Raw genomic sequence first — 21,833 nt, 5'->3', positions numbered from 1 at the left:
CCTGGCCGTGTTCAAAGCCCCTTCGGGAAGCCCTGTTCTGGACCAGGCAGCCACACAGCCTGCCCTCACACCCCAGCGGACATGCAGGCAGAGACGCATCAAGGCAGGAAGACCTTGAGACACGGGGTCCCAGGGTAAGAGAGACTCACACAGACCCAAACATGGGAAGACGGAGAGAGGATGACAGAGATACAGACGTGGTGCCAAGACCCAGAGGAGGACCCAGATGTAAGATCAAGGTGGGAGGAGGGCGCCCGGACCTGCAGCAGGGGCTCGTGGGCAAGGCGACCAAGCCGTGGAGAGAAGATGCAGCCCCAGGGCTCCAAGTGTCCGCATCCACCCTGTGATCCAGCTTCGGGTTTCTCCCTCGGCCTCGGCCCTCCCCCGGGTCAAAAAGCTGGGCAGTGCTGGCCGGCCCCTCCTCTACTAGGCCTCTGTCCCCCTCACATGCCCGCAGCCTGCCCGCTGTTCCGGGAGGCTGTGCTCTGCACAGCCGCTTCTATCCTTGGGGCAGCTTAGACTGTGTGCCCACCCTTCAGGGTCAGGGCAGCTGGGGACTGTGTGTGTGTGTGTGTGTGTGTGTGTGTGTGTGTGTGTGTGTGTGTGTGTGTGCATGCTGGGGACTGTGTGTGTGTGCGTGTGTGTGGTGTGTGTGTGTGTGTGTGCGCTGGGGACTGTGCGTGTGTGGGGGTGTGTGTGTGTGTGTGCGCGCGCGCGCTGGGGACTGTATGTGTGCGTGTGGTGTGTGTGTGTGTGCGCGTGTGTGTGTGGTGTGTGTGTGGCGGGGTGGGGGGGCACGTGGAGAGCATCCTGACCACAAAGCAGGGGGTTTCGTGTCGCTAGCACAGGCACTGGGTGAGCACTGACCACTCCTGCCCACAGAGGGAGGGTCCTGCAAAGAAAGAAGAAAGCGAGCTGGAGCACTTCCTTCTAGACAGCGCCCCCTGCTGGCTTCCTCTCAGCACAGGAGCGACTCATCCACTCCCTCCTTCCCTCCTTCCCTCCTCCTTCATCAGGGACTGAGTCCCTGTCCATCATGAGCCAACAGACGCTGCAGGGGCAGGGGACGTGCCCACTCCCCTCAGACATCAGCAGTCCAGCGCGTCTCCTCAGCCTCCCTCTGCAGATACCCAGGCTGGTCACCAGGCAGTTGGCAGCATCACCCTGATTGTGACACCCAAGTGTGTCCCCTTGAGAACCACCTCTGGTGGAAGGAGCCAAGATCCTAGGATCCCTGCCACTCGGCAGAGGTGAGTTCCAGTCTGAAAGCCCAAGAGGCCCCCTATCCCCTGCCTCTCGTTCTCACTCAGTGTGATGCCATTCTGTTCACAGGCTTCCTCCCTGGCCGAAGCCTCTGATGTGCAGAAAGGGGGCCTAGATGACGGGAATCTGTAAAGCAGGCCCCTACTCTGTTTTGAGACACCAGAAAATTGTCATGAAAAAACCACCACTGCTGAAAACACTATCAACTAAGTGTGAATTTCAAGAGAAGCCAGGAGTGCAGCCAGCCATTTCCTCCCTTGGGTCCTGAGCGGGGAGGCTCAACTCCCATCTCAGGCCAGGAGAGCGGGACTGGGTCACTGTGGTGGGGATAGGCATGGGGGAGGCAGGTGGGGGGGATGGGAGGGGCCTTCTCTGGGATGGTGGGCTGCTACCCCATGTGGGAAGTCAGGACCAGAGGACTCCTTTCTGTGCCACAGCCTGAGACCAGCATCCAAGGTCTCTGAGGCTGGAGCTGCCCCGAACACAGAGCTCAGGCCACAGATCAGAACACGGGGCACAAGCCAGCTGACCACTCCCCCGCCCCAGGTTCTGCCTCAGCTGCACCATTCACTATGCGGCGGCTGGGCCTGCTGCGGTCATCGGAATGTTCTAGATGGGTAACTGAGCGCCTGGCCTGTGTGGGGGAGAAGCCTGGAGCCCCATGAAGATCTCTGAGCATAGTACTCTGCAGGCAGCCATGGCTGAGGATGGGGTGTTAGAGGAGGGGCAAGGACCCAGGCAGTTCCCTCCCCCAGAGCCAGCAGGGCCTCTCTGGACGGGACACCGGGTGGGCTGGGATGAAGAGCGGGGCAGCAAGGGCACCAAAGGGGCTGCCTGCCTCATGAGCATCTTGGTTATAAAAAGCAGCGACTGAACGGGAGCCACACTCCCCTGTAGCGCCCAGTGGGGGTAGGAAAAAGGGTTTCCATGGTTACCACTCTGAGGAAGAGAATATTCAGATCAAACCCGAGTCAAAGGTTCACCCAGTGAGCACGAGCCCGAAGCCTGGCTTGCAGGGGCCCCCAGGGAGCAGAGCAAGGGCCAGGCCAGCGTGCTCCAAGGAGCAGTGAGGGGCCAGGGGGCGGGGGCGGGGCACTGGGTGCATATTAGCAGGGCTGGAAGGCGGCTGGTGCCCTCCCAGCCCGCTGCCACCCCTCTGCCCAGCCCAGTTGGCTGCCAGCCCCTACCCCAGGAAGGCAGAGGGAGGGGGGCCGCACACCCAGCTCATTGCCTAACTAGGCCCGTGCCCCCATTTCCCATCTGCAGAGTGAGGACGCAGCTGTCACTGCCCACAGGTGGAGGTGGGAATGCAGGGAGCTCATCACAGACAGTGTCAGGATGAGCCAGGAGCCATGGCTGCTGCGCCTGCCCCAAGGCCACCATCGCTGCAAGTGGACGTTACCTGTGAGGATGTTCTCGGACATCACATGCACCTGCACCTCGACCGAGTGCTTGGAGGTGTAGGTGATCTCCGCGCTGACATGCGCCACCTCGCCAATGCACATGGGCGACAGGAAGTCCGTGCGCTCCACCCGGGCCAGTGCAGCCACGCAGCGCTCCTGCAAAGACCAGAGGCGGGTCAGCCATCCCATGGCCCCACCCTGGACATGGTCCCCTAAAACAACCCTTGGTTTTTTTCCCACGGTTACAGTAAAGCAAGTCATGGGACTTCCCTGGCAGTCCAGGGGTCAGGACTCCGCCCTTCCACTGCAGAGGCATGGGTTCAATCCCCTGGTCAGGGAACTAAGACCTTACATGCTGGGTGGTATGACCAAAGAAACAAAAGTTTTTTTTTAAATAAAGAATAAACTAGAGCAAGTTACTGTCAGCATGCACTCCTAAATGCAAAACCAGGAAATGAAGCACTGCCGGGGGGGCAACAGGGCAAAGCTGTTGATGCAGGTGATCCTGGGTGGTGGGGTTCCAAGCAACTTCTCTTTTCTGACTTCTACAAAGGATACTTATTACTCGCAAAATGGAAAGTGAAAAAAGGCATACATACTCATTATGGAAAACTTGGGAAGTACAGAAAAGTAGAGCAGGGAAAATTCACCCCTCCCATAGAGAGACAACCATGCCTTCTACTTTGGGATCTTTCTTTCCAGGGTTTTTGTCCCAAGAATACGGGTTTTACTGGTTCACTTGTCTGCCTGGCTCCTCGTTTTGCGGTTTGAAGCATATAGTTGACACTAATAGTCATGCTTAATTGTCACTTATACTCACCTTTAGTTGCCATATGTAATCTCACCTAGCTGTGTATATGCTAAATATCCACTTTCACAATCTGCTTTTTTCACTCAACAGGAAGAAAAATAACCTGCCTATGTTATGACAAGCTCTTAGCAATCACATCCCTTTTTAAAAAATGTTCTTTATCCTTTAGATACATAACCCCATTTTCATGACTCAAAACTCAAAAGGAACAAGAAGGCTTATGTCCCCAGCCACGAGGGGAACCCTTGGGAGCTCACGCTTCATGAAAATGAGGGACTCACTTCCTCCTTCCTTTTCTTAACACTTTCTACGGCTGCCATTTCGCAATACTCCACTGCAAGGATATTTTTTAATGGCAAAACAGAGTATTCTTCTGTTAGATTTGGGTCAACCTCAATTGCTTCTTATTATGAATAACCCTGTGAGGAGCTTTCTTTTATCTAAATCATTTTTGGTCCTGTGGATGGTTTACTGGGCGGAAGCAAACAAATACCTTACCAAGTATTCCCACAGTGCTTCTCAATAGGGCAGAGTGCTCGCCGGGCTCCAGCACCTCTCCACACCAGCACTGAAAATCAGGTGTTTTTTCGTTTTTTGGCCTCACCATGCAGTGTACAGTTTGTGGGATCTTAGTTCCTCAAGGCCCTTGGCGATAAAAACAAGGAGTCTTAGGACTTCCCTGGTGGTCTTGTGGCTAAGACTCTGAGCTCCCAACACAGAGGGCCTGAGTTTGATCCCTGGTCAGGCAACTAGATTTCACATGTTGCAACTAAGAGTTCACATACCACAGCTAAAGATGCTGCAGAACTAAGACCTTGTGCAGTCAAATATATATACACACACATATGTATATACAAAAGAAAGTGTGTTGCAGAGTTTTAACCACTGGATGCCAGAGGACTCCTGAAAACCAAGTTTTTGTAGGTTCAGTTTTTATTGAGGTAGTATTGGTTTATAGGGTTTCCCAGGTGGTAAAGTGGTAAAGAACCCACCTGCCAATGCAGGAGAAGCAAAAGACATGGGTTCAATCCCTGGGTCAGGAAGATCCCCTGGAGGACGTGGCAGTCAACTCCAGCACTCTCGCCTGGAGAATCCCATGGACAGAGGCACCTGACAGGCTGCAGTCCACAGGGTCACGAAGAGTCGGACATGACAGCGTGCACACACGCACTGATTTATAACATTGCATGAGTTTCACGTGTACAACGTTCTGTTTCTACTTCTGCACACCCTACAGCGAGCTCACCACCAGGAATACAGCTTCCATCCATCACTGAGCAATGATCCCTTCACCCACCTTGCTCCCGGCCCCCCTCTACTTTGCCCCTTCCTCTCTCTGTGAAAGTGGCTCAGTCGTGTCCGACTCTTTGCGACCCTATGGACTGTAGCCTACCAGGCTCTCTAGTAACCAGTTTTGTGTCCTCTGTATCTATATGCTTGTGTTTGGTTTGTTCATGTGTTTTTTGTTTCTTCTTTATATCTCACCTCTGGGTGAATCACAAGGTATCTGTCTTTCTCCATCTGACTTATTTCACTTATCTAACACCCTCCTGGTCAATCCATGTTGTTGCAAATGGCAAGATTCCATCTTTCTTTATGTATAACACTCCACAGTGTACATATATATACACCACAACTTCTTATTTTTTCTTGGTTGGGCTGTGCAGCTTGCAGGATCTTAGTTGCCCGACTAGGGATCAAACCCGGGCCCTCAGCAGTGAAACTGCAGTCTTAACCAGTGGACTACCACAGAATTCCCACAATTTCTTTACCTATTCATCCATCAGTGGACACTTAGGTTGTCTTACGTCTCAGCTACTGCAAATAAGGCTGCCATGAACAAGGGGGTGCAAATACCACTTCCAATTAGTGTTTTTGTTTTGTTTGGATAAATACTTCGAAGTGGAATAATCGGATCATATGTGCGTGCATGCTAAGTCACTTCAGTCGTGTCTGACTCTTTGAGAACCCATAGACTGTAGCCCACCAAGCTCCTCTGTCCATGGGATTCTCCAGGCAAGGATGTTGGAGTAGCCATTCCCTTCTCCAGAGGATCCTCCTGACCCAGGGATCAAACCCACATCTCTTACATCTCCTGCACTGACAGACGCGTTCTTTACCACTAGCCCCGTTGGGAAGCCCATCAGCTCTAACCTCTATGTTCTTTGCCACAGGGGCTGCACCAGTTTACATTCCTACCAACAGTATGCAAGGGTCCCTTTATCTCCACATCTTCACCAAGACTTCCTATCTGTTGTCTTTTTGATGACAGCCATTCAGGCAGGCGTGAGCTGGCACCTCATGATTCTGATCTGCATTTCCCTGACAATTACTGATGGTGAGCATGCATCTCTTCACACGCCTGCTGGCCATCTGCACATCTTCACTGGAAAAATGTCTATTCAGTTCCTCTGCCCATTTTTTAAATGGGTTGTTTATTTTTTGCTGTTGAGTTGTAATAGCTCTTAATATATCATGGAATCAGCTTCCTTTTCAATCCACATTAACCAAATGACACTAAAGATAGTCCTATGTTTGAACTTCACTGCCAATCACAACACCCAGCACTTTTACGACTTTCTATCAGAACCAAGAAACCAGCCGGCTTTTTGAGGACACTGGGCGTGCTAGCACAGGTACCCCTGGGCTGGTTGGGCACCTCCCGAGGGTCGGTGCATCCCGTGCCAGCTCCGGGCTTCACTTTGGCAGCTGGTCCTCACAGCACCCTCCTGCGGGGACTGGAGTCGTCAGGCTTGCAGGTGATAGTTCGAGCCCTGGTGTGTCTGCACCCTTCCCACTGGCCACCTGCCACCACCTACAGCAGCAAAGTACAGCTCTCCCACCTGTGTGAGAACTCATCTGACACCTGGCGAACAGACCAATTCCCCAGCTCACCCCAAACCCACAGAACAAGTCTCTCAGGAGGGATGCCGGGGACCTCCATGTCTACCCCTTCCCAGGAGAGCCTCAGACAGGCAGGAGTCTGTTCTATAAAGGTCCTGGAGTTAGGCCCCAGAGCGGCAATGCAGCAGGGGCTGTGCAGGCAAGCACAGCATGTGGGTTCACCCTCTGATTCAAGGGGGGCCTGTCCCTTCCACCCCCACCCCACCCCCTCCTTACCCGCCCACAGTCACACCACCCCTGAGGCTGAAACAACCTGAGGGAATTGCTGGGCTTCCAGCCCTCAGTACATTTGTGGGGCTACAGCACCACTTGCTGGCACAAAGTGGGAAAGGCAAGTGCTGAGAGAGCCAGGCAAGAATGAGGGCACAGCCTGAGGGCCCCTTCTGGAATTCTCCAAGCTCTGCCTGCAAGAGGCTGCTATGAAGACCTACAAAATCTTCTAGAACTAACACCAAAAAGAGATGTCCTTTTCATTTTAGGGGACTGGAATGTAAAAGTAGGAAGACAATAGATACCCAAAGTAACAGGCAAGTTTGGCCTTGGAGTACAAAATGAAGCAAGGCAAAAGCTAACAGAGTTTTGCCAAGAGAACGCACTGGTCGGAGCAAACACCCTCTTCCAACAACACAAGAGACGACTCTACACTTGGACATCAACAGATGGTCAATACCAAAATCAGACCAATTATATTCTTTGTAGCTGAAGATGGAGACGCTGTATACAGTCATCAAAAAAAAAAAAAAAGACTGGGAGCTGACTGTGGCTCAGATCATGACCTTCTTATTGCAAAATTCTACTTAACTGAAGAAAGTAGGGAAACCCACTAGACCATTCAGGATTGATCTAAATCAAATCCCTTACAATTATACAGTGGAAGTGACAAATAGATTCAAGGGATTAGATCTAATAGAGTACCTGAAGAACTATGGACAGAGGTTCATAAGACGTTGTACAGGAGGTGGTGACCAAAACCATCCCCAAGAAAAAGAAATGCAAAAAGGCAGAATCGTCGTCTGAAGAGGCCTTACAAATAGCTGAGAAAAGAAAAGAAGCAAAAGACAAATGAAAAGGGAGAGATATATCCATGTGAATGCAGAGTTTCAAAGAATAGCAAGGAGAAATAAAAGAAGCCTTCTTTTGTGAACAATGCAAAGAAAGGGAGGAAAACAATAGAATGGGAAAGACCAGAGGTCTCCTCAAGAAAATTAGAGATACCAAGGGAAGATTTCACACAAGGATGGGCACAATAAAAGACAGAAACAGTGAGGACCTAACAGAAGCAGAAGAGATTAAGAAAAGGTGGCAAGAATACAAAGAACAGTACAAAAAAGGTCTTACTGACCCAGATAACCATGATGGTAGGGTCACTCACCTAGAGCCAGATATCTTGGAGTATGAAGTCAAAACAGGCCTTATGAAACATTACTACAAACAAAGTTAGGGGAGATGATCAAATTCAAGCTGAGCTATTTCAAATCCTAAAAGATGATGCTGTGAAAGTGCTACACTCAATATGCCAACAAATTTGGAAAACTCAGCAGTGGCCACAGAACTGGAGAAGGTCAGTATTCATTCCAATCCCAAAGAAGGACAATGCCTTAAAATATTCAAACTACCACATAATTGCATTCATTTTATATGCTAGCAAGATAATGCTCAAAATCCTTCAAGCTAGGCTTCAACAGTACGTGAAGTGCGAACTTCCAAGTGTATAAGCTGGATTTAGAAAAGGCAGAGGAACCAGAGATCAAATTGCCAACATCCACTGGATCACAGAAAAAGCAAGAGAGTTCCAGAAAAACATCTACTTCTGCTTCACTGACTATGCTAAAGCCTCTGACTGTGTAGATCACAACAAACTTGGAAAAATTATTAAAGAGATGAGAATACCAGACCACCTCCTGAGAAACCCTGTATGCAGGTCAAGAAGCAACAGTTAGAACAGGACATGGAACAACAGACTGGTTCCAAATTGGGAAAGGAGTACATCAAGGCTGTATATTGTCACCCTGTGTATTTAACTTACATGCAGAGTACATCATGCAAAATGCCACACAGGATGAAGCACAGGCTGGAATCGAGATTGCCGGGAGAAATATCAATAACCTCAGATATGCAGATGACACCACCTCAATGACAGAAAGCCAAAGAGGATCTAAAGAGCCTCTTGATAAAGGTGAAAAAGGAGAGTAAAAAAGCTGACTTAAAACTCAACATTCGAAAGATGAAGATCATGGCATCCGGTCCCATCACTTCATGGCAAACAGATGGGGAAAAAGTGGAAATAATGACAGACTTTATTTTCTTGGGCTCCAAAAACACTGCGGATAGTAATTGCAGCCATGAAATTAAAAGTCACTTGCTCCCTGGAGGAAAAGCTATGACAAACCTAGACAGCATATTAAAAAGCAGAGACATCACGTTGCTGACAAAGGTCCATCTAGTCAAAGTTATGGTTTTTCCAGTAGTCACATGTGAGTTGGACCATAAAGAAGGCTGTGCACCGAGGAACTGATGCTTTCGAACTGTGGTGCTGGAGAAGACTCTTGAGAATCCCTTGGACAGCAAGGAGATCAAACCAGTCAATTCTAAAGGAAATCAATCCTGAATATTCACCAGAAGGACTGATGTTGAAGCTGAAGCTCCAATACCCTGGCCACTTGATGCGAACAGCCAAGTCATTGGAAAAGACCCTGATGCTGGAAAAGATTGACGGCAGGAAAAGGGGCGACAGAGGATGTGCTGGTTGGATGGCATTATCAACTCAATGGACACAAGTTTGAGCAAGCTTCGGGAGATGGTGAAGGATGGCGAAGCTTGGTGTGCTGTGGTGCACGGGGTCGCAAAGAGTCGGACACAACTGAGTGACTGAACAACACACAGCCTCCTGAGCCCCTAGTCCCTTACTCCCAGTCCTGGGGCTTTTCCTTTTCTATGTCCAGCCTCTCCTGCCAGCCCTGGCTTGGACCCTCAAAGTCTCTCTCAGGGGCTCGGCCCCTACCTCAGCCCCAGACCTTCAGGCCCAGGCCTGTCTTCCTCACAGCCACCAGAGGGCGCTCTCTGAATGTGACGGGTTAGCCCAGCTTCAAGGGCACTGAATCGATCTAAACTCTGAGCAGGCAGGAGAGCCCCTCCCTCACAGCAGGGTACTACGCAACCCACCCCACTCCTCCCCATACTGAGGCTCCCAGGCCCACGTCCACCCCCCACACTTACCCCAGCCTGGTTCATTCTGCACGTACGTACCCTTACAGCGGTGCACACCCATGCACACATGCACACAGCCCATACGAGTGTGGAACTGGAGGACAGGGGCACGGTAGGTGGCTGGCCGAGGCCCACAGGATCCCGAGGGCAGGCTTCAGAGAATGTCAGGACCCCACAGGGCTGGGGGCCGGGCGGGACCTGGCAGGCTGCACGCCCAGCAGCTGCCCTGAAGCCCTGAGTCTCCAAGTCTGCCTCTGTCTGGGCAGCGGGCAGAGAGCAGCACCATGGCAGGAGCTGGTGCAGGCCTGCAGGCCTCGCAGCGCAGGAGCCACCAAGGGAAGAGCCCACAGACTTGCCAGTGGACCCAGGGTGGGTCAAGCAGGGGACAGATCCGGGTGCAGGCAATGTGACACCCAGAATTAACTGCCGCCCACACAGGCTCTGAGAGGCTGGGGCCTCTCAGACTCAGGGAGCCACAACTCTCCCCACACGCAGGGAGAGGGGCTGAAAAGGTGTCTCTCAGCTTAGTTTCTGGGGGTCCCCAGCCTCCCTTCAATGAGCCCCAAACCAAGTGCCAATCCAAGGGGTCCCTGGTCCAAGGCCAGGGGTTCCAGAAGCCCCAAGGCTCACGGAAGAGGGAGGGGCACGCTCCAGGCCCAGGCTCCACTCAGACTCCTGCCCTGACCCCACAGAGTACGACACGGGCGGAGGGGACTGCCTGGATCTCGCAGAGCCCTGGCTGGGCTGGCGGAGGGTCCCCAGATGCCTACCCCATTCTGGCTGTTGCAGTGCCGGGTGCTGATGATGGCTCCTGCTTCCTCAATCATCTTCAGGACGGTCCCTCCGTGCACATTGCCGGCCACGTTGGCGTCATCCGGCCTCATGATCCTGAGGGGAGAAGAGAAAGGATGAGCCTCTGGCAGGATGTTACTCATGAACAGCAGTGACCCCAGGGAGAAGGCCCTCCAAAGGCCTGATGGCTCCCAGAGAAGGAAAAGGACCCCCGCTCACTGTGGGGTGCTGATCTGACGGCCAGACAAGGGGCTGCAGGGTCATGTTTCCACCAGGGGGGAGGGCAGAGGGGGACCTTCCTGCCCTGGGGTCCAGGCACCCAGCCTGCCAGAGGGAGAAGGCCCCTGCCCTGGCAAGAAGGGATGGCGAGGACCTTCTGCAAAGGCCATGACAGTGACATTGAGGCAGCCCGGCCGTGGGGTGCTCAGCATGCCTGCCCCTCCTGGCTCCCAGGACCCGCAGTGACCCACAAAGCTGAATGAGCAAGGACACAGCTATGACCCTTGGAGAAAGCACACATTCCCAGGACCACCGTCTCTGTCAGGAGTCCCAGAGGAGCTGGCCTCCTGCGGTCACGGATATTCTGAGAACTGCAAACAAATCACAGCATCCAGACCTTCGACAGCAAGACAAAACATGATTGCTGCCTGCCCCCAGGGCTCCAAGAGAGCGCCCGAGGGGTGGGTTCCCTGGAGTTGAGAGCTGGGAACTCCCCAAGGTCAGGAGGGACTGAAGTCACCCCATTTCCCCCAGAGGAAAAGCCATGTCTTTGCAGAGGTCAGCAGCAGGGAAGCCCTGTGAAATCCCTGGAGTCCCAGAAAGCCAGCCTGGTGCTCCTACCTCGGGCAACCCCATGGAGCTTGGCCCTCTCCCAGATACCAATCTGTCTGGCTGACGAACTCTGTCTCCCTAGCTTCAGGCCTGGAGATGGGTACCAGGCACTGAGCGAGTGTGCAGTTTCCAGGTGCCCGGCATCACCTGGGCCCACCCACCCTGCTCTAGTCTGCTGGCCAGCATGGCCCTAGAGGCTGGACCCCCAACTCTGGGCCATGGAGCTCCAGTGCCCTCCCGGTCTGGCTCCTTCCAGACTTGGAGGCTAAGCCAGGCAGCCTCAGAGATGGTTCCCGTCTCCCAGTCTTACTGGCTGGGTGACCTGAGCAAGCTGCCAAAACCCAGCCACCTCTACATTCTCATCAGTACAAGAGGAACAACAGCATCACCGCACTTGACTATGTGAAAGACTGAACCACGAGATGGCACAGATAAGGAGCCTGGCACACAGTGAGCAACATGAACACTCACCAGCACTGCTTCCTCCTTCCCTAAGCGCCAGCCAGAAGCCGCAGGAGGGCTGGAGCCTCCAGCATTCAGTCACCGACGCCATTTTCTGGGGAGACCAAAGGCTGTCTGGACCTGTTGCCCACCCCAAAGTCACCCCTTCAGCCTAGGGGGCACTCAGGACCCCTACTTCTCACCTGCATCACTGGCTCAAGGGCAGCAGCCACGGTCACCCGGGGAGTGGCCCGGGGAACCCCCAGAGCACAGGAAAGGAGCCTCATTTGGCTTCTCAAATGCTCATTTTAAAAGATTTTTGAATCAACTCAAAACAGATTAAAACTTTGAACATAAGACCCAAAGTCAGAAAACTCCTAGGAGAAGATGTAGGCCGTAGCAATGATTTTTTCGATTTGACATCAAAAACAAAGGTTAAAGAAGGAAAAAAATACATAAGTGAGACTACATCAAACTAAAAGACTCCTGCACAGCAAAGGAAGTCATCAGTCAAATGAAAAGATAACCTGTGGGATGTGAGAAAGTATCTGCAAATCATGTATCCAATAAAGCATTAATATCCAAAATACACAAAGAACTCATAAAATTCAAAAGCAAAACAATCCATTTAAAAAATGGGCAGAGGACTGGAATGGACATTTTCCCAAAAGAGACATACTGATGGTCAACAGGCCCGTGAAAAGATACTCAACATCGTTAACCATCTGCTGCCAAGTCACTCAGCTGTGTCCAGCTCTGTGCGACCCCATGGACTGTAGCCCACTAGGCTCCTCTGACCATGGGATTCTTCAGGCAAGAATACTGGAGAGGGCCTCCATACCCTTCTCCAGGGGATCCTGTCGACCCACAGATCAAACCCGTGTCTCTTATGTCCCCTGCATTCGCAGCCAGGTTCTTTACCACTAGTGCCACTTGGGAAGTCCCATTAACCATCAGGGGAACGCAAACCAAAACCACAATCAGATACCACCTCACATCTGTCAGAATGACTGTCATCAAAAAGACAAGAAACGTGTGTTGGCAAGGATGTGGAGAAAGGAGAACCCTTGGGCACTGCTGATGGGAATGTAAATTGGTACAGCCCCTGTGGAAAACAGCATGGAGATGCCTCAAAAAATTCAGACTCCAACTACCATATGAACTAGCAACCCCACTTCCGGGTACTCATCAGAAGGAAACGAAATAACTATCTCAAAGAGATATCTACGGGACTTCCCTGGCAGTCCCGTGGTTAAGAATCTGCCTTTCAATGCATACCTGGGCTCAATCCCTGGTTGGGGAACTTAGACCCCATATGCCAAAGGGCAACTAAGCCCATGCGCCATAACTAGAGAGTCCAGGCACCGGAACAAGATGCCTGAGCACCGCAACAAAGGACCCAAGGCAGCCGGAAATGCATTTTAAAGATGGTGTCTTCACCCCCACGCTCACCGTGGCATTATTTACAGTAGTCAAAACATGAAACAACCGACCTGCCCACTCACGGTTGGATGAAGCAGATGAAGCAGATGTGGCATGCGTGATTACAGAGCCTCTTGACGAAGGTGAAAGAAGAGCGAAAAAGCTGGCTTAAAACTCAACATTCAAAAAACTAAAATCATGGCATCCAGTCCCATCATTTCATGGCAAACAGATGGGGGGAAATGGAGACAATACAGACTTTATTTTCTTGGGCTCTAAGATAACTGTAGATGGCGAAATTAAAAGACGCTCGGTCCTTGGAAGAAAAGTTATGACAAACCTAGACAGCTTATTAAAAAGCAGAGACATTACTTTGCCAACAAATGTCTGTCTAGTCAAAGCTATGGTTTTTCTAGTAGTCATGTATGGATGTGAGAGCTGAACTATAAAGAAAGCTGAGCACCAAAGAACTGATGCTTCTGAACTGTGGTGTTGGAAAAGACTCTTGAGAGTCCCTTGGACTGCAAGGAGATCCAACCAGTCCATCCTAAAGGAAATCAGTCCTGAATATTCATTGGAAGGACTGATGCTGAAGCTGAAGTTCCAATACTTTGGTCACCTGATGCAAAGAATTGACTCATTTGAAAAGACCCTGGTGCTGGGAAAGATTGAAGGCGGGAGGAGAAGGGAACAACAGATGAGATGGTTGGAAGGCATCACTAACTCAATGGACATGAGTGTGAGCAAACTCTGGGAGCTGGTGATGGACAGGGAGGCCTGGTGTGCTGCAGTCCATGGGGTCACAGAGAGTCGGACACAACTGAGCGACTGAACTGAACTGAAGGGTATGTTTTTCCTTAAACTGTGTACTAATGATTATGTAACATCAATGTGTCTTGCTCGAGGACTTGTTTCTTCTTAACAGGAACCCATTCCTTCTGGCTAACCTTGTTAAGATGTATGTCGCGTGAGTGTCTTGTAAGACCTTTACAACCTTGAGGCATTCTTCGGATCTACTGTTAGTAACCAATTGATAAAGTATATAAGGTCTTGCTAAGACTAGTGGAGGGAGCACTCTTCTGCCCCCTTCTGGTGTCTGTGTCAGAAGATTTTTCTATCCCTTTTTACTTTAATAATGCTTTTGCCACATGAAGCTCTAGAGTGACGGAAGCCGCGTCTATGGTCCCAAAGCGAAATTTTCTCCTTCAAAGATCATGAATCTGACACCATTCACCATAAGCTACCACTAGAAAAGGCAAAACTATGGAGACAATTTTAAAAAGTCCATGTTTGGACTTGCCTGGTAGTCCAGTGGTTAAATTCATGCGCCAACGCAGGGGTGTGTGCTTAGTCACTCAGTAGTGTCCAACTCTTTGCGACCCCATGGGCTATAGCCCACCAGGCTTCTCTGTCCATGAGGATTCTCCAGGCAAGAATACTGGAGTGGGTTGCCATGCCCACCTCCAGGGGATCTTCCCAACTCAGGGACTGAACCCAGGTCTCCCACATTGCAGGCGGATTCTTTAAAATCTGAGCCACTGGAGAAGCCCAAGAATACTGGAGTGCATAGCCATTCCCTTCTCCCTGGGATCCTCCTGACCCAGGAGTCAAACTGGGGTGTCCTGCATTGCAGGCGGATTCTTTACCAGCTGAGCTACCAGGAAAGCCCCCAGTGCAGGGGAGGTGAGTTCGATCCCTGGCCTGGGAAGATTCCACATGCCATCAGGGCAAGTAAGCCCCTGTGCCACAACTACTGAAGCCTGAGAGCCCTAGAGCCTGTGCTCCACGACAAGAGAAGTCAGCGCAGTGAGAAGCCCATGCATCGCAACTAGAGAAAGCCTCCCACAGATCTCCAAAGGACTGAAGACCCAGTGTAGCCAAAAATAAAAAAGAAAAGGTCAGTGTTGGGATTTCCCTGGTGGTCCAGTGGCTAAGACTCCTGAGTTCCCAATGCAGGGGGCCTGAGTTCTATCCCACATGCCACAACTAAAAGATTCCACATGTTGTAACTAAGGCCTGGCAAATAAATAAATACTTAAAAAAAAAAGACAAGGTCAGTGTTTGCCAGAGGTTGGGGTGGGGGTGGGATAAGAAGACAGAGCAGAGGATTTTTAGGGCAGTGAAAATACTCTGCATGATTCTGGAATGGTGGACATATCACTACCCATTTGTCCACAGCATGTACAACTCCTAGAGTGAACCGCAACGTAAACTGCAGACTGTGGTACGACACGGAGTCGTCACTGTGGGTTCATCGGCTGCGACAGATGCACCTCTCTGCTGGGCTGCTGATAAAGGCCGAGGCTGTGCATGCGGGGCAGAGGACATGCGGGAGCCTCTGCACTTGACTCTCCGTTTTGCTGTGAAACTAGCTGTGAAACTAAAGCTGCTCTGAGGACTTCCCTGGCGTCCAGGGGTTCAGACTGCTTCCACTGTGGGGAACTAGGCTCCAGCAAAAACAAAAACTGCTCAAAAAGTAACCTCTAATAAAAAATGTTATAGAAAATATTTTTAATGTTTTGAGTTTTAAAAATTCCCACTTATACTACTAAGCTCTTTCTTTTGTTAAAGTTTAAGAGGTAGGCAATTCAAATAACAAAACAACCACATCAAACTCTTTCCTTGGCATTTGTTTTCAACTTAGTAAAGACCTCTACCCATAGGCCCAAGGGCCAGGCAGGGGTCCAGACAGGGCAGGACAATTCTACACCACGCAGATTGCGTCTGGGGAGCCTGACTTATTTCTGCCTGTTTGTAAAGTGGGGCTGTGCACGCCTGGCTGGCTCAGGGCCAGGAAGAGCAAACAGAGGGCCCCAAGGCCAAGGAGGAAGCGCTCACATCCGGGAGGGCTTGAGGAGGGAGGGACCGGGGAGGAGGCACCTCCAAGACAGGAGGGCGTGGGACCGAGCCTGGAGCCACCCTGCGACACTGGGGGTCTGGACAGACCCCACAGCACCAACATCCCACTAACTCCGGAGGGGCCCCAGGGTACTGAGCTCCAGGCCCACCCCCACCCCCTTGTCCTGGTCACCCCGGGTCCTGCCCAAGGACTGTCCCAGGGCCCCCAAGCCAGCTGACACCCACACGGTGCAGACCCAAACCTTCCCCAGGGACCTGACCCTGCCTCTGCTCTGCAGTTGTGCAAACAAGGAGGGCCAGAGCCCAGGTCCGGCAGCCCCAAATCAGATGCGTCTCCCAGGGCGTCACTATGATTCCATCCCAACCTCCACCCCAACGCCAGGGCTATGGTCCCGCACCTGCCTACCCTCCCTCTGTCCCCTCCTTCCTCCAAAGAGCTCTGGAGCTGCTGGGCAGGGTCTTCCTCAACTCACTTCCCCCTGAATGCCCGCAATGCGTGTCACCTCCAGGCAGGCAGGAGTGGGAGCAACCAGGGCAGCCAGGGGAACGTGTGGCCCCTTGGTGGCACTCCCGCTTTCCCATTTTTAGCAAAGACACAGAGATGAAAAGTGTTTCGCTTTCCTCTTCTCTATCAGAAAAGAAACAAAGACAGCCCAGTGGAGCATGCACGATGCCACACGGCACTGCCCACTGGTCTCTGGTCAGGGAGGTGAAGGGGCGGTACTGGGTGGTACTGGCCCTCACAGCTGGCCAGCTGCGTCCGTGCAGGGGTTCGAGTTGAGGATACCAAAGCTCTGAGTTTTCTAGAGAAGCCGGCAATCCAGAGTTTAATGTGAAATCTCTTGAAATTTGACTGGCAGCACCCGACTGAAATGGCCTCCACGCAGGCCAGCTCAGGAGGGCAGAGCAGGTGGTGGGCCTGACCCCATCCTGGGGGGACTGTATGCCCCATTCTCTCTCCCACCTCTCTCTGCCCCTCTGCCCATGCCAACCTGCAACTCCCTCAATCCTTGAACCCCAGAAGGTCCAGGGAAAAGTGGACAGTTGGCCCAGGGAGCCCTTCCCGTGACCCCATCCCCCACGTCCTCTCAGCTGGCCAGTGGCAGGGATACTGCCTCCTATGACCAGGCCTACGCACCCCAAGATCCTCTCCACCATCTTCCTCTCTCCCTGCACTCCCAGCAGTGGCATCTGGAATGTTACCACCCTGTCACGCACCACCTCTCCCCCTCCACTCCTGCCACTCCTGCCCCAAACCACAGGATGAGTTGGCCAGGGCTGGGCCCACGGCTAACCAAAGCAGGCACCGCCTCCTCCCTGCTAACCTCTGAAGCAGACACTAAGCTAATGACAAGAGCAGGAAGGAAGCCACACACACCTGGGTCATAGAATCACTTTCAGATGGTGCAACCACCCCCCACTGGGGCGTCGGGAAAACTTCAGAGGAAGTGACACTTGGGTCAAGTCCTGGAGAGGGAGCAGATGAGCCAGGGACAGAGGGTGGGGCATGAGGGATGCTCCAAGGAGAGGTGGTATCTCAGAAGACCCCAGAGATGGGAGAGCTCAGCAGGTACAGAAACAGACAGTGGTCCCCCAAAGCCGGCCAGTGACCCCTGGGGGGAGAGAATGGGGGTGAAGACGAGCTGGAGAATGGAGCCAGGAGCTTGTCACACGGGCCTGGGACTGAGACAGAGCCTGGACTTGTCCTAGGGGCAGGGTGGCCTTGGGAGACCCTGAGTCAGGGCTGGTGTGTGAGAAGTCACCCGGGGGCTGGGGATGGAGGGGCTTCTCTGCCTACGTCTTGCCTCCCAGCCCAAGCCCACCATTCACCCTGCTGCCCCAAGAGTCAGTCTTCTTAAGCAGGAGTCCACAGCCCTGCCAGACCCACCGGGGCCCCTCCTATGGGAGAAAAATTCAACTCCCGGGACTTCCCTGCCGGTCCAGTGGTTGAGACTCCACGCTTCCACTGCAGGGGGCATGGATTCGATCCCTGATCAGGGAACTAAAATCCCGCATGGCACGTGGGGCAACCAGGAAAAAAAAAAGATTCAACTCCCTAGCAAGGCCTCTGAAGCCCTCAGGGGTCTGGAACTTTCCTCGCCTAACTCTCACTGCCTCTTGGAGCTCTAGGCTGCACCTGCCCAGGCCAGTACTGCTGGCTGGGCCCACCTGGACCTTCCCTCCACCTCGCCTGCACCAGCCTGTCCCGGCAACATGCCACCTCTGCCCCATGAAGAAAGGCGACTCGTGGACAAATGCGGAGCCTAAGTAGACACCAAATTCCAGAGGGCAACCAGCTTTATCGTCATCCACCCAAACTCCAGATACATGGGCTGCTCTAAGCCAGACGTCCCATCAAGAGGAATTCACCCTACAGATGCTTCCACACATGACCAAACCAAGCGTGTTCAAGGTTACTCACTGAAAAGCTGTTTTACGTGCAAAAGCGGGCCGTGCCCTAAATCCGCCAATAAGGGGCTAGTTAGATTAAGTTACACCTACATGACAGAGTGCACAGCCTCAAGCAAGAGGGAGGAAGGGTCTCAGAGAAGCCTCATTAGATGAGAAAAGGCTCAGAATGATGGGAGACGGGTTACCGTACCTGCAGGCCCGGTGGAGACCACTCTTGAGGGGAGGCCCGGGAAACCAGAAGCTTCCACGGCCCCTGAGAGGAGAACCAGCGATTGGAGGAAGGTCACAGTGACACCTCTGTGCCTTCTGAATTTAAAACCATGTCAAATGACTTCCCTGGTGGTCCAGTTGATAAAACTCTGCTCCCAATGCGGGGAGCACGGGTTCGATCCTAGGTCGGGGAGCACAGATCCCGCAAGCCCCACGAAACCATGTCAACCATGTCAAATATTAATAAATCCACAGTCTTTAAAATGTACTCAAAGCACAGCTGAAACAAAGGTACTGAGCAAAGCCTTCTCTGAACTCACCACAGCAAGGCTACCATCTCTGCTGGTTCCTATGGGCGGGAGAAAGGCAGGGGAACAGAGTGGGAGAAGCTGTTTCAGGAACTGACTGCAGGCAAGGGACAACGGGGAGGCCAGAGGAGCCACCCTGCTCCCCACACGTCTGTGTGTCCTGAGGGCAGGCCCTGTGCCTCTGCTCCTCCAGGTCCCCCGAGGCCAGGCCAGGCCCCACCCGACCCGGAGCCTCTGGACAGGGTTGAACTGTGTCCCCTGACACAATTCAGATCAGCTAAAGCCTGACCCTGGAACCTGTGACTGTGATCTGATTTGGAACCAAGGTGTTTGCAAATGTGGTCAAGTTAAGGTGAGGTTATTATCAGGGCTGTGTTCCCATAACTGGTATCCTTAGAGGAAGGCGGAGGTCTGGACACACGAGGGGAAAAGGCCACACGACACGGAGGCAGAGCCTGGAGTGACGCTGTGACAAGACACACAGGCCCTGCCTGCAGCCCGGATGCTGGGCAGGAAAGGAAGGCCCTTTCCCCTAGAGCCTTCAGGGGGAGCGTGGCCCTGCCGACCTGTCGTGTGGGGCTTGCGGCCTCCAGATGTGAAAGCATATGCATTTCTGTGTTTTAAGCCACCGAGGCGTGGTCATGTGTTACAGTGACGCCAAGAAACCAAGACAGCATGTGGCCTGAGGCCCCTGCCCGAGTGACCTGAGCACTCCCCCAGAAGGCAGCAGGGAGCGGCCGGGCTGAGTCCCCACGGCCTGCAGCCAAGCTCAGGTCCTGCTCTCCAGTCCAGCCAGCCCAGGCCAGGCCCCCAGCAGCCTTGGTGGCAGCTCCACTGATGACTGCCCCCTGCCCACCCTACCCACAGCCCTCCAGCATGAGGCCAACATCTCCAACTCTGATAGGAAAATGTCAGTGCTAAAATGGAACACTTCCACGAGTTCCGGGGAACTGGGAGAGGCGGGGCAAGGGGGTTGTTTCCTTTACCCAACGGTGAAAGCAGAACTGCCTAAAGGAGAAGGTGGCAGTGCCAAGCCCAACCAATTTCCAGGGCACGTGAAGTCCTCTGTGGGATTTCCACCAGCACCCAAACACGGGCAGAACCACTGGGCTTGCTGCCAGGGTACAGGCGGGTTCCCACAGGGCAGCCAGCTCTAAGCACGCCTCACAGATTGTGCCAGAAGCTCCCCAGACCTGTCCCTTCTGAATGAGGTTCAACCCAGAGAAGCAAAAGCAGGTCAAGACAGTGACTTTTGGACAGACTGCCACCCCTGCCTTGGAGCTACAGGTGGCAGTTGAAAAGGTGCCCGTGGCGGGGGCATCCATAAAGCAGGATCTGAACCGGAGTCTGAAGGCAAGCCAGGAAGGAGACTGGCGGGGCGGGGGCTGCCACTGCTGGTGAGAAAGGAGCTCCAGGCTCATCTGGGGGCACGCACCTGCCAGGAGGACCACATGGGTTGGGGGCACGTGGGCTAGTTCACACCTGGCAGCCTCCACCATGGGGCCCGGAAAACCAGAGTCAGGCACATATGAACACCCCATCTTCCTATGTCAGGGGGACTCTGCCCAACAGAAGGCTGTGTGGCACTGCTTGTCTTATCCAATTTGCTGGCTAAGAAGGTTCCAGCAAAGCTCCTTCAACCCCCGAAGACCCCAAAGGAGGCAAGGGGGGAGAAACAGCTGGGCCACCAAAGAGGCCCTGGGACCCTCCCAGGCCCCAAAGCAGGACAGGAGAATGAACCAGGGCAGGTGGCCCACCCAGCGCCACTGATCCCAAAAACCCAAAGCACCCTGAGCTGAGCAGACAGGAAGGTGAGCAGCGCCTGGCCCAACCACAGAAATCTGCTGGCAGGAGAAAGGGAAGCACCAGGCAGGCAAGAAGGCAAAGAGGAGCAAGTGCCCCAACTTGGGCGCTGGAGCTAGGTTGGTGAGCTCCAGGTGGGTGAGTGCCAGGCCTCACTGCCAACTCCCCCGGGGACCCATGATATGACCCTGCCAGGAGCCCATGTGGATACTCAAGAGGCCAGAGTCCCCGTCCCGGGTTCAGTTAACCACCTAACCTCCAACGTCAGCAAGACCTGGGCCAGGCCTGGGTGCCCCTGGCTGCCTGAAGCCAGCCACAGCCAGCCCTGTTGCACATAGGGGCCGAGTCCCCCTACCACCTGACCCCGTCTGCCACAAGGGTGCCCACATGGGGGAGGGGGGTCCCAACAGCTGGTGGTTGGTACCTGCTCAGCTGGGAAGCCATGTGGGCTGGGACATCCCAGGTCCAGAGAGAAGCGACAGAGGCAGCTGCAGCTGACTCACCGGCCCTCTCCCACTGCAAGGACGGTCCCAACCCCTTGGCCTGGAGGGAAGCACCCTGGCTTCCTGGGCTGCCCAATCTAACCAGGAAGGGGCCACTTCATCAGTCTGAGAAGCCTACCAAAAGCCAGTTGTCATAGAAACCTCATCTTGTATATAACAACAGTGGAGAAGGAAATCTTCTAGCCCTCCTGCTGCTGTTGCCCTGAGATCTAGAAGGCAGAGGTGCCCTCCTGAGTCAGCGCTGGGGACAAAGGCCAAGCCCCAGGCCTGGACCCAAAGCTTCCTGACACTCAGACAGAAGTGGCGGGGGGAGGCGGTCAAGAGCCAGAGTAAGGGAGACAGAGGGAGAGGTCTGAGCAGATGCAGAGCAGCTGGCATCTGAAACCTGTCCCCCAAGCCCACCCTGAGTGGTAGGGGCTGTTGAACCCCGGCAGGGAGGCAGATGGCTGATCAGCCCTCTCCTGGCTGACGCCCTGCCCCCACCACACAGACCTTCCTCCCCACCACTCAGGTGCACTGGCTTCTACTGTCTCCCCCGCTGGGTCTGGGGGAAGAGGACCGGCTGGCAGAGATGCCCTGGTGCTGAGGCGAAGCAGCAGCCAGGGGAGAGGAGGCTGGACATGTCCTGAGTGTCACCCAGACCCAACACCATCCCTGCAGAGCC

The 21,833-nt window shown here is 53.4% G+C and overlaps 1 protein-coding gene across 5 annotated transcripts in view; it reads right to left on the bottom strand.

Moving 5' to 3' along the window:
- The window catches only part of ACOT7 (acyl-CoA thioesterase 7), a 109,382-nt gene that overhangs the window by 46,693 nt on the left and 40,856 nt on the right, over positions 1 to 21,833 (bottom strand). For all 5 annotated transcript variants that reach the window (XM_013970256.2, XM_018060440.1, XM_018060439.1 and 2 more), the window contains 2 exons: positions 10,359 to 10,476; positions 2,666 to 2,822 (listed from right to left, as the gene is read on the bottom strand). In XM_013970256.2, the coding sequence (XP_013825710.1) occupies positions 2,666 to 2,822; positions 10,359 to 10,476 (275 nt within the window). The remainder of the gene's footprint in view (positions 1 to 2,665; positions 2,823 to 10,358; positions 10,477 to 21,833) is intronic.

This window comes from Capra hircus, chromosome 16, assembly GCF_001704415.2.
Source record: "Capra hircus breed San Clemente chromosome 16, ASM170441v1, whole genome shotgun sequence".
Lineage (NCBI taxonomy): Eukaryota > Metazoa > Chordata > Mammalia > Artiodactyla > Bovidae > Capra > Capra hircus.
The sequence above is the reverse complement of the archived record's forward strand: the minus strand, read 5'-3'. Positions and strand labels throughout refer to the sequence as shown.